This window comes from Suncus etruscus, chromosome 11 (assembly GCF_024139225.1).
Source record: "Suncus etruscus isolate mSunEtr1 chromosome 11, mSunEtr1.pri.cur, whole genome shotgun sequence".
Lineage (NCBI taxonomy): Eukaryota > Metazoa > Chordata > Mammalia > Eulipotyphla > Soricidae > Suncus > Suncus etruscus.
The window spans coordinates 47,340,318-47,357,800 of record NC_064858.1 but is presented as its reverse complement, the minus strand read 5'-3'; the positions used below and the strand labels follow the sequence as shown (position 1 = coordinate 47,357,800).

Below are 17,483 nucleotides of genomic sequence, written 5' to 3'. Positions count from 1 at the left end.
GTTGAAACACATACTGTGATTAAAATAATTTTAAGGGATAGTTTGAATACAAAGAATAGGAGAAACAATTTATTCCCAGTTTCTATCTCCATATATATATATTCATAGGTTTTAAAATGGAAATGGAATTTTAGGATTAATAAATTTTATGTTAGGTTTTTTTGTTGGTTCTTTATTTTTTTTAATAATTTGTATATTTGCATTTCAGGTCTTGAATCTTTCGTGTATTATATTTATAAATCCCTATAATTTTAGGTTAATTCTGATAGTAATTTTAGCTTTTGGGGTCAGAGAGATACAACAAGTAGGGTTTAATTTCTGGCACCCCATATGATCTCCCAAGCTGCCAGGAGTGATTCCTGCATGCAGAGCCAAGAGTAACCCCTGGGCACCAACAGGTATGGCCCCAAAACAAAATAAAACCCAAATTCTAGTTTTTATTGTACTTAATTTTGGGGGCTGCAGGTATGCCACAGCAGGCAATACTTAGAAGCTATTCTTTACTTTGCACTGAGGAATGGTGGTGCTTGAGAACTGTATGTGGAACAGGTGGGATAGAACCCTGTAAGTGGATGCAAGGCCTTACCTCCCAGTGTAAGTGGCATGTAAAGCCTTACCTCCTGTACTGAGGTGGAGCCGGTATAAGTCCTAAGCATGGCTGGGTGAGCCAACAGACAAAACAAAACCAGAAACAAATACTACTCCCCCACAAAGAATAGCATATCTCTTGTCACTGAATCACATTTTTAGCTCTTCAGTGTAATCTTTAACTAAAATGTGTGTTTTACAGCTTCAGAGACCAGGTATAGAAGATGTTGCTGTGCTTAAGAAAGAACTGGTTCAAGTTCAAACGCTAATGGACAACATGACCTTGGAACGTGAGAGAGAATCTGAAAAACTCAAAGATGAGTGTAAAAAGTTACAAGCCAACTATTCTAATTCAGAGGTATTTAAATGTGATAATCTTAGCTTGCTTAAAGAATTTTGGAGTGTCCGATCAGTTACAGCTTTGTAAATAGTACAGTCTAGTAATGTTTTTTTCTTTTTGCTTAAGTAACCATTCACTTAGATGAGATTTTTGCATAAAAATATTCCTAATAAATGATCCATGTCAAGAGATGATTTTTAAGATTATACTTATTCCAGACATTCCAGGCTATCTCTCCAGCTCCATAATAGGTTTATTTTTAATTTACTGGTTTTTGAATTTTGGTTTTAAGTCTTAAAAATCACTGACTCTATCATTTCATCCACAACTCCCCTTATAATGTACAATTCTTGTGAGATGCTAGATTGTATATTTTCTCATGTTAGCAACTCTTATTTACTGATAATTTGTTCCCCTGTGATTTAATGTACCAGTTCTGTTTTTCTTCAGGAATTGCTCAAAGTGAGTTATTCTCTTTCTCACATGAGATAGTTGACATTTTTTTTTCACATTCTTTATTTTTTCTCTGATATGCCATCATGTGGCCTCTATAACTCTCATTTATTCTATCAGTATTTGAAAAATTTATAAGATAAGTAATAAAATAAATATGTCTATTTAGAATGATAGTTTTTGTCCATTTTTACTATATTATGCAAGATAGTTCATTATTAAAAATCATAGTTCTAAGCCTCCATTTTTCATGTTTTTATTTACTTGTTATTTTAATGATATTCCATTTGTGTTTTTTAAGCTGGTGATTTAAAAATAAATTATAATAAGAAATAGTAACACATTGATAAAGTATAATGTTAAAATATAATATTAAAGTATAATATTATAATAATCCATTATCATTTGCTTTATTTTTTCCTGTTATTTGAGGGAGAATGGTGTATGAGTTTATGAGTAAAGAACACATGGACTTTGTGATTTTTGTGATTTTACACAAATATACTTAGGTGCATTTTTTCCTGAAAGTAAGCTTTTGTAAAAGCCCAGTAACATAGAATTTATCAAATTTTTTATTAAAGAAAATTTCGTGACTTCATCTTTTTCTTTTCTTTTCTTTTCTTTTCTTTTCTTTTCTTTTCTTTTCTTTTCTCTTCTTTTCTTTCTTTCTTTTTTTTTTTTTTGTTTTTTCGGGCCACACCCGTTTGATGCTCAGGGGTTACTCCTGGCTAAGTGCTCAGAAATTACCCCTGGCTTGGGGGGACCATATGGGACGCCTCAGAATTTATCAATTTATCAATAACTATGCCATGTACTTAATAAACGAAACTCATGTGTTTAATCAAGGAGAGTCAGAATCAAAGACATCTACTCTACTCTATGGTTCTTTTAGATTGATTTTATAATCAAATTAATCAAATTAATGCTGGGCAGATTTTCCAGTAGGAGAATTTTCACATAGAGAAGAGTCATCCAGAGGAAGGGTAGAATGAGATATATTTAACTCTGACTTAAGGAATTGGGTAGACTGATGGAACTTAAGAGAGGCAGTGTTCTGCTGGACAATCATCCACTAAAATCATAAGTTTCTTCTTTGTATAATAGATCTTAACTACCGTATTTTCTGATGTATAAGATGACTGGGCATATAAGATGACTCCCTAATTTTACAGTTAAAACATAGGTTTAGGCCTATATTTGCTGTATAAGACAGAATGTTCCTGTGCTGCAACTGTATCTTTCATAGTGAGCCAATCACAACAAGCAAAGGTCCAAAGGTTATACTGTAATAGACTTCCTCTCTGACTCTGGCCAATCTAAGCAGGCTTTTGACAGTGTAGATTCTGGTACAGAACACTGTATAATTTGCATGCATAAAAATCCTGCTTAGATTGGCTGAGTTAGAGAGGCGGTCGGAGCAGCCTTGGAGGATCAAGTTGGAAAATTCGTTTTGTGGCAATATTCAGACAATTTTCATTTAGCAGCATATTGAAACATTTTTCGGGATATACTTGGCGTATAAGACGACCCCGATTTTGGTTGATTTTTTTTGTTTGTTTGTTTCAAAAGTTGTCTTATACCCTGGAAAATATGGTAGCTGCTCTGTAATTAAATGTTTTTCATGACTTGTATTTCAGTTTTTCAGATAAAAAGGTTATTTCTAGTTATCCTATTTTTGGGTAAGACTGCCAGTTTTTATTCTCCTATGCAGTTAAGGGACTAGTAAAATTCCTGTTCACTTGACTCATTTTGAGTTAATCTGCCTGCCAATATATATATATCTCAGACTTGTTCTTGGGGCGAAGTAATAGCAGAGCAGTAGGGCATTTGCCTTGCAGGCGGCTGACTGAGGACGAACGTGGGTTCAATCCCCGCCATCCCATATGACCTCCCTGAGCCAGGAGCGATTTCTGAGTGCAGAGCCAGGAGTAACCCCTGAGCATTGCCTGGAGTGGCCCAGAACCCACCCTCACCTCCCAAAAAGAAGACTTGTTTTTTTTCACCTTGGGTGGTTTCTCTTTATTTTTGTTGTTTTTAGTGTTATATAGGATCATCCTTAATATACAAAACCTTTATCACTAAGGCTATTTATATATGAGCTTATTTCAGGTTTTCATAAAATTATTTTTTTCAAGTGTTTTGAAATAACTTAAAATATGATGTATTTTTGCTGAATGATGACTTAATATTGTAATTTTAATAAGGTAAGAATAATATTTTCTCTCTACCTAATAAATATGCAGTGATTGAGGCCTCATTCTGTTGAAACATTTTGAACAATTTTAGGAAATATTAATGTAACAGTAAAGAGTAATAGTATCTTTGGAAACAAACTCTAACATTTTGAATCCTCAAGGTTTTGGCTACTGTGTCAGATCTTTAAGTATGCTGTCTTATTTGTTTCATTTAATCCTTTCGAAAAGTTAGGAATTGACTTTGCTGTATAAAAAGGGAATGTAGGATTCAGTGAGGTTAAACAACCTTGTTCAAGAAAATAGGATTTAGGGGCTGGAGCGGTTGCACCAAAGGTAAGGCTTGCAAGCGCTAGCCTAGGACGGACCGGAGTTCGATACTCCGGTGTCCCATATGATCCCCCTCAAGTCAGGATCGATTTCTGAGTGCATAGCCAGGAGTAACCTCTGAGCACCAAATGGATGTGGTGTGGCTCACCCCCCAAAACTCAAACAAACAAACAAAAGAAACTAGGATTTACATACAAGTCTTATTTTGTGCCTGTGTTTTTTTCTTCTGTATCATGTCATCTTAATTTTAGGTGGCTTGATGATCGCCTTCTAACTAAATTTGTATTATCAATCTTGATATAATACTGTTATTAATTTTCAATTTTACCACATATTTATTTACTATGTTGTTGATTGTAAATTTATATTGAGTATGTATGGCATAAAATATTTGAGTTTTTTTATATATGTACATGTGAAAAAATTACTATTTTATCTCATTAATTTTTATCTTTTCTTCTGCTTACACTTCAAAGATTTGATATATGTTGTGTTAATAATTCAATTAAATTATTAAATGTGCTCATGAGTTATAGCATTTTTAACTATTTACTAGAAATATGTTGCTGTTTCATTGAATTTAAATATTGCCCTTAGGAATAAAATGATAAGAAATTAAAGAAACTATGATTTTGATAATTATTGTGGATTGGTATTTCTAGTTGGGGCTAAAGTTAAATTATCTTCATTATACACATTATATGCCCTTTGTTAATTGCTTTCATTGAATATAAGTTTGGATATTTTGCATGTAGATATTTTAGAAAGTAGAAAATAAAATTATTCTAAAGCATTTGACATTAAAAACAATATATAGATTAGAAATTGAGGCCTAGAAGTTTGTCATAGGTATTATTTCAAAAATATCTACGTTATCAAAAGCAGCAAATTTGTACTATTTGGTATAGCCCTTAATGGAAATTAGTTTATTTGTATTTGAAAAAAAATACATTTGACTTTGGTTTTAGGAACTGAAATATTTGTAAAGATATGGCGTAAGTATTCTCTTGCATAGTTATTAAAAGAATATTTTATTATTTTGGGTAAATATGTTAATGTGAGAAGCCAGATTTGTCAACATGTTTGGACATTTTTATCATGTGTTAACTGTGTATTTTTGTCAGTTTGTCTTCCACCTTTCATCCATCATTTTTTTTTCTGCTTTCTTATGGAGATGCTTAAACTTGAGGTAATGTAGTTTTAGAAAGCTTTAAATAATGTCAATACTTATACTATCTTTATTGACCTATGGCATTTCTTTTGTATAAGACAATAAGAACTTCAAAGAGAGGTTTATCTTGCTTTTGTTCAAACAAATTTCCCACCATCTTTAAATGAATATTTAAATGGAATGATTAGCACAACTTTTTAGAGAAGATTGTGTGAAAAGAGTGAAGTAAATGCAGTTTTGATCTTTAGGAATTTAGTACAAAACTTGTTTTTATTTTTCTTTCTTTTCTATTTTTTTTAAACTTCTGGTTGTGATTAGAGCTTATTCCTCCTGGCCATTTGCTAAGTTCCAGTTTAATTAAAATTTTCATAATTTTTTGGAAGGAACTTAAAAATTAAGTTTCACTTATATGTGATTCACCATAGTCAAATTTTGTGTTGCATGTTTGGATTTGATGTTATTCAGTTTTCATTTTTTGTTTTGTTATTTTTAGACATAGTTGGTAGTACTTAGGAACTATTTCTGGCTTTTTAGAAATAGAGGGTAACTGCAGTCATAAGCTGAATATGCTCCTAAAATTCTGGAGGATTAAAGTGGGGCCCTTCAATAACTGCACACAAAGTTTACAGTTACATGCATTATAGACACAAATAAGTCAGCCTTTTGCTTCACGTAATAGTAAATAAATGAAGTGCGTCTTTTATAAATTTAGTATTTTTAGCCAAAATGATGTGGGATTCCATTAGGATTATTATTATTGATTATTATTCCATTAGAATAAAGAGCCAAGTTGAAACTTCTAAGGATTATGTTTATTTTAGCAATAATGAACAAAATATATTATCTTAAAACCTTTGGATGCTTTAATTTTTTAATTTTAGTTTGTTATAATTTTACTTTTTTAGGCCACAATAAGCCAGCTAAGGAGTGAGCTTGCCAAAGGTCCTCAAGAAGTTGCTGTGTATGTGCAGGAACTGCAAAAGCTTAAAAGTTCAATAAATGAATTAACACAAAAGAATCAGGTAAGAATTTTTAAAGCTATTATATATATACACACACATATATACATAAATAGCTAGTTATTAGTTATTTTATATGTCTTATATTTTAATTTTATGTATATTAATATGTTGGCATAGTAGAGTAAAACTTTATATATATATATATATACACACACACACACACACACACACACACTTTTTTTTTTACATGGTACGTGGACTTGGTAATTGTCCTTTTTAAATTGCTTTATATAAGCACCATGGTTACAAAATTGTTCATTGTTGGTTTTAAGTCATACAATGTATATCATAATTCACCAGTTAAACCTTCCTTTCATCTTCATCAATGTCTCCCATCTTATTGAGAGATTTTTTTTGGGGGGGGGGGCATACCCGGTGACACTCAGGGGTTACTCCCAGCTATGTGCTCAGAGATCGCTCATGGCTTGAGGGACCATATGGGATGCGGGGGGATCAAATAACAACGGTCCATCCTAGGTTAGCCATGTGCAAAGCAAGCACCCTACCAGTTGTGCCACCACTCTGGCCCCTTATTGAGATTTTTTTTTTTTACCATGAATGGGTTTGGACCTTGTCAAATGCTTTCTCTGTAGTCTTTGCATTCCTGGAATGAATCCTGCTTGGTCATGGTTTATAAGCTACTTGTTGAGTTGCTGGATTCTGTTTGCTAGTATTTTGTTGAGGATCTTTGCTTTTGTGTTTATCAAGGATATGGATCTCTCTCTCTCCCTCCTTCCCTCCCTCCCTCCCTCCCTCCCTCCCTCCCTCCCTCTCTCTCTCTCTCTCTCTCTCTCTCTCTCTCTCTCTCTCTCTCGTGCTGTCTGTCTACTTTGGATATCAGAGATGTTGGCTTCATATAAACTGTATGTGAGTATTTCTGTTTCTTCAATTTCCTAGAAGAGCTTAAAGAGGATTGGTAGTAAATTTTCTGTAAAGGTTTGAAATAATTCTGTAGTGAGTACATCTGGACCTGGGCTTTTGTTTTTGGAAAACCTTTTCTCAATATTGATAAGTCTGTCCAGATATTTCAAATCATCTTGGTTCTTGGTTCAAATTTGGAAGGTTGTAGGAGTCCAAATTTTTTATCCATTTCTTCTATGTTCTCTTGTTCTGTGCCTTAGAGATTCTCAAAGTACTCTTTGATTACCCTTTGAATTTCTGTAATGTCTGTAGTGACCTCTCCCTTTTTATTTCTCATTTGACTTACTAAGTTTCTCTCTCTCCCTTTCTTTGTTAGTCTTGCTAATTGTTTATCAAAGAACCAGCTCTTGCTTTCATTTATCTTTTGAGTTCCTTTTTAGTTTCCAGTTTGTTAATTTTTGCTCTTTGTTTTTTGTTTTTGTTTTTAATTTATTTATTTAAAGAAAATGTATCACCAATCATAATTTGTTTCAGAATGACAGAAAGCAAAGTTATGAAATAGAAAGAGAATAGGGAATTTAAAAAATGGAAAAAGAAGGGGGAGAGAGTTCATTAGCAGTTATATTTGTGAAAATTATTATATCACCAATAAAGTTGTTAATACAATAGCTGAAGGTTTAGTATGCTCCCTTTTTTTTCTTTAGAGATGAGAGATACACTAAAAAAATAAAGATGTGTGTGTGTGTGTGCGTGTCAGTTGTCATTTGCATAGGCACTTATTATTTCCTTTGGCTTGTTTACTTTTGGCTCATTTTGTTGGTCATTATCCAATATCCTTAGCTGTGTCATTGAGTTATTTATATAGGCCTTTTCTTCCTTTCTGATGAATGCTTGTAAAGCTAGAAATTTTCCTCTTAGTACCACTTTTGCTGCGTCTCACAGATTCTGATAATTGATTTTTTCATGGTCATTTGTTTCCAGGAATCTTTTGATTTTCTCTTGGACTTCATCTTTGAGCCACTGGTTGTTCAGCAGTGAACTGTTTTATTTCCAGGTTTTAAAATTATTTCTCCATATCTGTTTGTAATTTGCTTCTATTTTCAGTGCTTTATGGTCTGAAAAGATAGGAGCAACAAATTCTTTTCTTTTGATATTATGAAGGTATATTTTATGGGCCAGCATGGGTTTTCTTGGAGAATGACCCATCATGTGCATTGGAGAAGAATGTATCTAGTTTTTTTTAGGGATGAGTAACCCTCTATCTATCTATCTATCTATCTATCTATCTATCTATCTATCTATCTATCTATCTATCTATCTATCTATCTATCTATCATCTATCTATCGGGTAGTATAGGGTTACTCTTTCCTAAAAAACTGGATTTTAGGGTTATCTATAGTACATATACTATATATAGTATTAGTGTATACTATATATAATATTCTATATTATAGAATAATATGTAATTATAAGATAATATATTCAATGATAATATATAATATATGCTATATAATTATATAATAATATATTTATTATCACATAATATATAATATCATATATAATATAATTATATACTAGATATAGTATATATACTATAGATAACCCTAAAATCCAGGGTTTTTTTTAAGGGATTTTTTTGATCTTGCTGCCTTCAGTATTCTGTCCCTATCTGTAGTATTGTGATTATATCATTGTAACTGTGATGTGCCTTGGGGTGTTTCTGTTTGGATCTCTTTTAGCTGGTACTCTTTGGGCATCCAGTATTTAGTTGAATGCCCTCTTTTGCTCTGGAAATGTCTCTGCAATGATGTTCTCGACTGTTGATTTTTTATGGGGATTTTCTTCCTGGGTCTCTGGGTCTCCTATGTTCTAATGTTGTTTATGCTGAATTTATCCCAGACTTCTATTTTCATCTGTTCATATTCTTTGAGGATTTTTTTTTCTATTGTCTGGCCAGTTATTTTAAGACTCTTTTCCAACTTCTTTTGTGCAACTTATCTTCCAGCTTACTGATACTGTCCTCAGCAGCTGTTACTCTGCTGGTGAGACTTACTAATGAGATTTTTATTTAGCCTATCAAGTTTTTCAATCCTATTATTTCAGTTTGAAGTTTTCTCATTTCTACTTTTATATCTTCTTGATTCTTGGTTGTGGTTTGTTCAGTTTGTCCCATGCTTTCTTTCAGTTTTTGAGCATCCTCTATTCTTCTCTAAAGTACTTATTTGTGAGGATAAATAGGTGGTTGGTACATTTCAGGTCATTTGAGCCACCATCTTCATTATCTAAGCATGGTGGAGGTCTGCATTATTTCCTAATTGTCATGCTTGCAGTGTGATGGGGCCAACTGACCTGGCCAGCGATGGTGTTCTGGGTATCGGTACGGAGGCAGAAGCCTTTCTCTGTGTCTGTCTGTCAGTATGGGCCCTCTCTCTCTATTTTTTTTTTTGTTTTCTCTCTATTTTTTTATGTTTTAAATGTTAGTAATGTTATGCAAACAATCTCTGGGATCCTTTTTGTATTGATTTATATCTCTCTTGTTTTTTCAGAGGCCAAACCCAAAGTTCAGTATGCTTTATACAGCTTGACCAAAAAATGTTAGGAGAAATTTCTTTTCATATATACTTGCATACATTGGAGAATCCCAGAAAAATCTGGTGAAGTCATTGCAAGATCTTAGAGGCCATCTTTATAAAGCTTAGCTAACAGTGCAAAAGCAGTTACACAGTTTTCATCACTGGTCACACCTAGTGATGCTCAGGGGTTATTCCTGGTTCTGCATTCATAAATAACTCCTGGAAGTGCTAGGGGTACCATATGGAATACTGGAAATAAAATCTGAGTTGTTGGGGGCTAGAGTGGTGGCACTAGAGGTAAGGTGTCTGCCTTGCAAGTGCTAGCCTAGGACTGATTATGGTTTGATTCCCTGGTGTCCCATATAGTCCCCCAAGCCAGGAGTGATATTTGAGTGCCTAGCCAGGAGTAATCCCTGAGCGTCTTGGGTGTGGCCCCAAAACAAAATAAAAAACAAAAACAAACAAACAAACAAAAATCTGGGTTCTCCTGTGCTATGGTTGTCCAGTGCTACCCACTGTGCTATTGCTCTAGCATCTAAATGTGTTTTCTTATTAAGAATTTTTTTCCTAGTTGCAACAAAAGGTAACATGCTTCTACTTTCTTCTTATCCTTCATATCTTCACCCCTCATCATTTCATATTCTTGGCAGTTTATAATTGTTGATAGTGGTAATATCCAAATGTTTTGTTTGTGATGCAAATGAACAAATGCTAGGTTTCCCACATACAGGGTGAGTGCTCTACCATTGAACTACATTCCAACCTCTGTCAGATATTTTGAAGTTAGAAATCCTGTATATGGTATTTTGAAGGTTATTATATAACATGTCTTGGACAGCTTTTGTAGGTCATACATATAATCAAATTGGACATGTTACTTTATAAAATATCATATAAAAGCTTGCTCTTAAGTCTAAGATCGTTAGTATCTTATTATTACTGGCTTTGAAGTTTTACAAAAAGGGAATATTAAAAATGTTTTTCTTATTTCTAATGAGAGTCATAAAATGGTATTTGATAAAAAAATTGTAGCACAGCATAATATTTCCATATAAATTTTGAAGAACATCATATGCTTATTTAAAAGTATTTAGTATAAAGTGGTATTTTTATTTTTTGACCATACCTAGTGGTGTTTAGAATTTTCTCCTGGCCCTATGCTTTAAGATCACTTCTTATTGTGGCTTGGGGACTATATCGGCTTCTGGGCATTTAATCCTGGTTGCATGCAAAGCAAGTACCCTACCTGCTGTACTACCTTTTTAGCCCCAAACTATTAATGTAAATTATTTTTAAAGAGTCTCATTTAATTTTGGTGTCTTGCTGTTCTTCACTGGTATCTTTCCAACAATTCTAGTTTTAAAGGGCTCTTAGGCCAAAGCAGAGAGCTATTTACCATATATTACCACTGTATTATCAAGTAGTGTGTTGCTATGAACAATAGAGTTGTCAAAGGCAGGTTTAATTCATGCCTTCAATACTGACTGCTTGTGGCATGAAACCTTTTAGTTTGCTTTCTCTTCTAAGAAGTCCTATTATACTCATCATTTAGGGTTCATCGAGTATTAAATAGATATTTTAAGTGCATAGACCAATCCCTGTCTTTTAGTAGCCACCTCACTATGTATTTTTTTTTTATTTGATATTACATTGGGTTAAAACTAAAGTGGAAGTTTAGGCTTTTGTAGAAGGCTTAACTTTTAGTTGAGTTTTAATGATACTATGGAACATTTAGTGGCACTTTGAGACCTAAATGTACAGAAATCATGGAAACATGTAAGAGGACAAATGAGATGCTGAGGATCTACAAGTAATAGAGTTTCTTGTTTTGAGACAAATGAGATGAAATACCAGAAGCTTTTTTTTTTTTTTTGCTGTTCAGCATTTAAAAATGCCAATATTTAGTACAAGGGTTAGAGCACATTGCATGTTGCTGACTTTCGTTCTATAGCTGGAATCATATGGTCTCCCAAACATTGCCAGGTGTGACCCTGTATGTCCAGCACCTTTGATGTGGCATCATTAGGCCCTCCCATCAAATTCCTGACCTGATTTTACAGTAGTCCTCAGAAGTGAACTCCAGGCTTCCTGAGCACTGTTTTGAGGCCCAAAAGGAATAAAACAAGAAAAACAAAACAAGTTTTTCAGCTTTGTGCATCTGTCATCACCTATGATCTATTGGTGCCTAAAATAGAGAAATTGTCTCTGTGAGACAATATGTTGAGAGAATAATTGATACGAAAAAATTAAAGAGAACTCACATAAGGGACTGAAGATTTTTTGTTTACATAATGATAATTAGATTGAGATAGGTAACCTTTATTTTATAATTGAACAAAAATAGAATATTTTAAGTAGCATGAATTGAATCACTAAGAGTTTAAATTATGTTCTGAAAAGGCTGTTGCACTTAGAATAATAGTATGTGATCATAATCAGGTTCATTTAGTTTTCTCATCCATAAACTAGCGATATTAATAATTATATCATATATTGTTATAGGATTATTATGGAGAGGTAAAAGATAATTTATTATTTTCTTTAATGGATTTTGCTCAATTAATAAAGGAAGTTGTGGAGCAAGAATACTAATATGGCAGATAAGGTGTTTGTCTTGCATGCGGCTGATCTAGGTTCAAGTCCCAGTATCCTAAATCATCCCCTGAGCTTCACCAGGAGTGATTCCTGAGTGCAAAGCCATGAACAACCTCTGAACATTGCTGAATATAGCCCCCAAAACAAATAAAAATAAGAATGAAGTCCTTAACAGCATACATTAATTACTTTGCTTCATATTCCATAGGCAGGTCATATTAAGAAAAGTTGATAGCACTAAATATAATTCAGGTTCTGCATGTAAAAATTTTACAGTCTAAGTGAAATTACTTCTTTTATTTTGGGTATGAGGCAGAACTAGGAATTGAACCCCAGACTTCACAAATGTAAGCTTTACTTGAAAGGCAATATATTATTTATTTGTAGAAGTGAGATTATTAACATGTTCCATACTTGAAAGAATACAATATATTTTTGTATTTTCATTTTATGTCAAAATTATGTGTGCCATACATGTTATTTTTGTTTATTTTATTGGGGAGGAGGGGAAGCACCTGGCAGTGCAAGGGCTTTTCTTGGCTTGGTGATTAGGAGGTCTTGTATTGCTGGGAAATGGACTAAGGATTCCCACATACAAAGCATGCATTCCAGCCCTTTGACCTATTTCACAGCCCCATAATTTTGTATGAAATATTTTTCCTTTTTTTGTAGGTAATTTCTGAACTATATTAGTAGGACATAATCAAGTGTATCAGCAGTAAAATCCTTCATTATAATTATTTAATTCTTGGCAGGAATATTTTCATTGTTTTCATTTGAGATCAAAACATTTAGTAAATTAAACTGCACTAGAGATTACTTGAATGATTATAATAAGCAATATATTAAAAAGTATATTATTGAATTAATATTCCAGAACTTAAATGAAAAATTGCTAAAGAGAGAACATGATTATATCCAATTGGAAGAGAAGCATAATGAAGAGTGTGTGAGTAAAAAGAATATACAAGCAAGCCTTCATCAAAAAGACCTAGATTGCCAACAACTTCAGTCAAGATTATCTGCATCTGACACATCACTACAGAGATTACAGGCAGAGCTCGGTGAAAAGGGGGAAGTTACTCAGAAACTTAAAGAAGAATTATCAGAAGTAGAAACCAAATACCAACATCTCAAGGCAGAGTTTAAACAGCTACAACAACAGAGAGAAGAAAAGGAACAGCATGGCTTACAGCTCCAAAGTGAGATTAATCAAGTAAGATGTTACTTTGACTATTATTCTGTGGTTTCTTCTTAATGTGATGTCTAATTGATAATAGAGCTAATTAAATTAGCTATCATTTGGGACAGGGAAACAGCTCAGTGGACTGAGCTCAGTGGATGAGAGCAGTGGACTGAGAGACTGGGGCCATGTTTAATTCTTAGCACCACTGGAAGTGACCCTTGACTTCTGAAGACTATATGTGGACCAAAAAAGTAAACTTCACAAAAAATAGAAACAACCCACCAAACAAAGAAAAACAAAATACATTTATTAAAAAAAATAATTCTTACATTTTACAACCAGTAATAATCTAGTCAGATTTTATTTCATTTAATTTCTTGTAGCATAGAGCTTTTGACTACTGTATTTGTTAAGTTAAACTGTTCATTCTTTATTTAAACATTATTTTAAAGTGCTAAAATCAACACTTTTTTTTACTATGTTAAATTCTTTTAGAATACTGTAAAATAAAAATAAAAATCTCCACGAGTGGTGAGACCACCTTAGGCACTGTGTTTCTAACCTCATAGGCAGATGGGTCTGATGAAGCAGAGTAGCCATGGAGAAATAATAACAAGCCAGTGAGGAAAGATATTCATTGGAGTCAGCCTGCTTTTTGCTTCATGGCCTCTGCCATGTGCTCTCTGCCCCACCAACAACCAAAACTCCTTTCTTTATTCAAACCAATTCCCAAAACAAAGGGGAAGGTCTAGTAATCCAGGTGGGCTTTTACTTATCAAAAGAAGAGGTTACCAGGCAGAGACTTTGAACTCTTTGAATGTAAAGAATCTGTCCTACTCATTTCCTTTTTGCTGTTGCCAATATTTTGGGAGGTGGGCGCAGAGGAGTAGGGAATCCTCCAAGTAGTGCCTAGGTTATCTCCTAACAATACTCAGTCTTGTCAACCCTGGCAGCTAGGGTCCAAGGATTTGTAGCTGCTTTGCACCTTGTAAAATAGGGATCACCAGGGTTACCCTTGCAGTGCTTGGTAGCCTCTAAGTTCATATCTGCAGTGTTCAGGGCTTTTAGGACTACACCTAGTGATGCTTAGAGCATATGGTACTTTAAACTTGATCCTGATACATTGCAAAGCACCGCCTGACCAGAGAATAATTTTCCTAGTTTATTTTGTTCTGACCAGTAAATAAATAATCTTCCTAGTTTATTTTGTTCTCTCTTTCTCCCTCCCTCCCTCCCTCCCTCCCTCTCTCTCTCTCTCTCTCTCTCTCTCTCTCTCTCTCTCTCTCTCTCTCTCTCTCTCTCTCTCTTTTATTCTCTTCTACCTCTCCCCTTTTTTAAGTTCTCACTGCTTAGTACCTTGCTTGTTAATTGTCAAAATATTTAGTGAGTTAGTGAGTGAATGAATGAATGCAGGCATTCATCATGGATGGAATCAAAACATAGGGAGAGTTAGGTTACTCACCATAGGTGAGTAATTTAGAAGTAAAATAGAATTTGACTTTCAGTTGAACAATATGAACTTTTCACTTTCTGAGAATCACCATGCCTGCATGATTTTAGGAGATGCAGAAAATAAAAGGAAATGATACGATAATATAAACCTACTTGATTCCATATATTCTAGGAATTCGAACTTTTTTTCCTTGTTTTCACCACCATACTACCTAGGTAGTTATTTCATTCCATTATCTGATCAGAAGAAGCTTTATAAAAAGGATGGTGCTTGAAATTGTGAAATTTATATAGGTTTTGACAGATGTAAGTTTGAAGTAGGAGATCTCCCAGAGAATAGGATTAAGGAAAGTAAATTTGTGGCAAGAAGATAATATTAGAACCCTTTAAGGACTCTAATTTGCTCTAATAATAGAACCTGTTTCATATGAGGGTGTTTTTTATGACTGGAAAGAACATTTGGGACTTTATTATGTTGGGTTTTAAATAGCAGGCTGAGGAATTTGGGCTTTATTGGGTTGTCAGTAGGGACAGGCTCTTGAGGAATTTTTCATAATTTACTCAATTGTATAATTGTATATCAAGATTTAAACGAGTACATGTTTATTTGGTATAATCACAATACTGTATAAAATAAAGAGATCATACTAAAACCTTAAAGTGATACCATTTATCTTCTTTCTTTCAGCATGCTGTTTAGATTCTGCCTTCATATATGTCTCAAATCATTTCAGTCCATTTACATTGCTGCCATCCTTATTCTCAGGGACCATTATTGCTTACTTGGTTTACTTCTTCACCTTCTTCTAAATTTCCTTTCTTTTTGTGAGCTCCTTAATCTAGTTTCCATACAGAAGCTAAAAATATGTTTTTAAAAATGAAGGTATCACTTTATTCCTCTGCTCAGTGTCCTACAACTGACTTTGCATTACACTTTCAATAAAATTTAAATGTTTTCTTTTAGCATCTTCTGGTTCCTCAGATATGCCAATGCTTTTAAGCACTTTTGTTTCATTGTGGGTTTTTTTTTTGCCCTTTTACTTTTTTGCCTTTTATTGACTTTCATGCTTCACAGTGCTGTCTCAGAGATCATTCCCTCAATAATGCCTTCCAGGACTTTTCTATTTAAACAGCTTTTTTTCTTTTCCCAATAATTTTTATTGTGACCAAAGTGAATTACAGATCTTTTACAGTAATATTTTAAGTACATAGTGACATTGAATCAGGGGAATTTCCACCAGCAGTGTTGTCCTCCCTCCACCCCTGTTTCCAGCATGCATCCTATATCCCCCTCCTGTACCCCCAGGCTACTAATATAAGTGGTCTCCTTTGTGTCTAGCTTGTTGTAGATTGGTTATCGATTCTGTTGTTATTGGCTTTAGATTTGGTGTTTAGGTCTAAACAGCTTTTTTTTTTTTTTTCATACATTCTGGGTTCTGGAAACTTCATTTCAGCAATCTTGTTTTTATTTTTTTATATTTTTTTGGTTTTTGGATCACACCTGGCGGCATTCAGGAGTTACTACTGGCTCTGTGTCCAAAAGTCGTTCCTGGCAGACTCAGGGGACCATGTGGGATGCCGGGATTCGAATCATGGTTTGTCCTGTGTTTGCCACGTGCAAGGCAAATCCCTTACCACTGTGCTATCTCTTTGACCGTGGTTTTTAAATTTTTAAAAATTCATTATTATTTTTATTATCATTATTTTTGACTTGAAGGCCATGTCCAGTCATACTTAGGAGTTACTGTTAGCTCTGTGTTTGAGAATTATTCATGGTGGTACTCAGGACCATGTAATGATGGGGATTGAAACTAGATCACCTGCATACAAAGAATACACTCAACATATGAGCTACCTCTCTGGCTCTTATTACTATTTTGGTAAATTTCTTAAAAGCATTTTAAATAATTAGTTTGTTGTTCTGTTTCTTTTCGATTGTGAACTCCTTTGCTTTATACTATATTCTATTGTCCTCAAAGGATCTTCAGTAGATATTTATTGGAGGCTGGGAGAGAAGTAAACTTTACCTTTTTCTAGTATCCTTAGAGAATGTAGGCATGAACTCTTTTTCTCTACACTATAAGAGATTGCTGATAAAACAGTTCACAAGTTAGTGCTGATAAAGTTATATAGCTGGTAGTTGTCAGTTACATCATCAAAACAAAGTGTTCTTCATATTCTTTATATTTGTTTCTTTAATTCTTCTAAAACAGTCCATAGATTTGCATATATGCTTTATAGCATAATTAAAGGATTTGTGTGATTGGTTTAATTTTAAAAATTGTTTAAGTTACCATTTCAGAGAGTGTCATCTGATATGGATCAAGTCAGCCATGGGAGTGCTAATTCTGTGACCAATAAGCAGTGTGATGTTGGGCACAATGTTCAGTTGGTACCTCAGTTTGCTGACCTATGAAAATGGAATAATGGAATATGATAAATAATGGAATCTTCTTCCCAGTTATTATAATGGTTTAATTAGTTGATGTTTGTTAATCATTTATAATATTAATTATTAGCTTGTAAACATTATTTAGAGTATCATGAATAAAGAATTGTGCATATTTATGACACTGGATTTATCAGATAACATAAACATGAATACCTTAAATTACAATTTAAGGCCAGACCATTTTCAGTGTGTTTATTTTTTATTACTTGCTTCTGTTTTTGTTTTTTTTTTTTTTTTTTTTTGCCACACCAACCTGTTCTCAAGTCT

At 33.6% G+C, this 17,483-nt stretch overlaps 1 protein-coding gene across 1 annotated transcript in view; it reads left to right on the top strand.

Moving 5' to 3' along the window:
- Positions 1-17,483, top strand: part of EEA1 (early endosome antigen 1) — a 132,689-nt gene that overhangs the window by 54,246 nt on the left and 60,960 nt on the right. Inside the window, exons 9-11 of the mRNA XM_049782801.1 lie at positions 791-946; positions 5,980-6,096; positions 13,004-13,342. Of these exons, the coding sequence (XP_049638758.1) occupies positions 791-946; positions 5,980-6,096; positions 13,004-13,342 (612 nt within the window). The remainder of the gene's footprint in view (positions 1-790; positions 947-5,979; positions 6,097-13,003; positions 13,343-17,483) is intronic.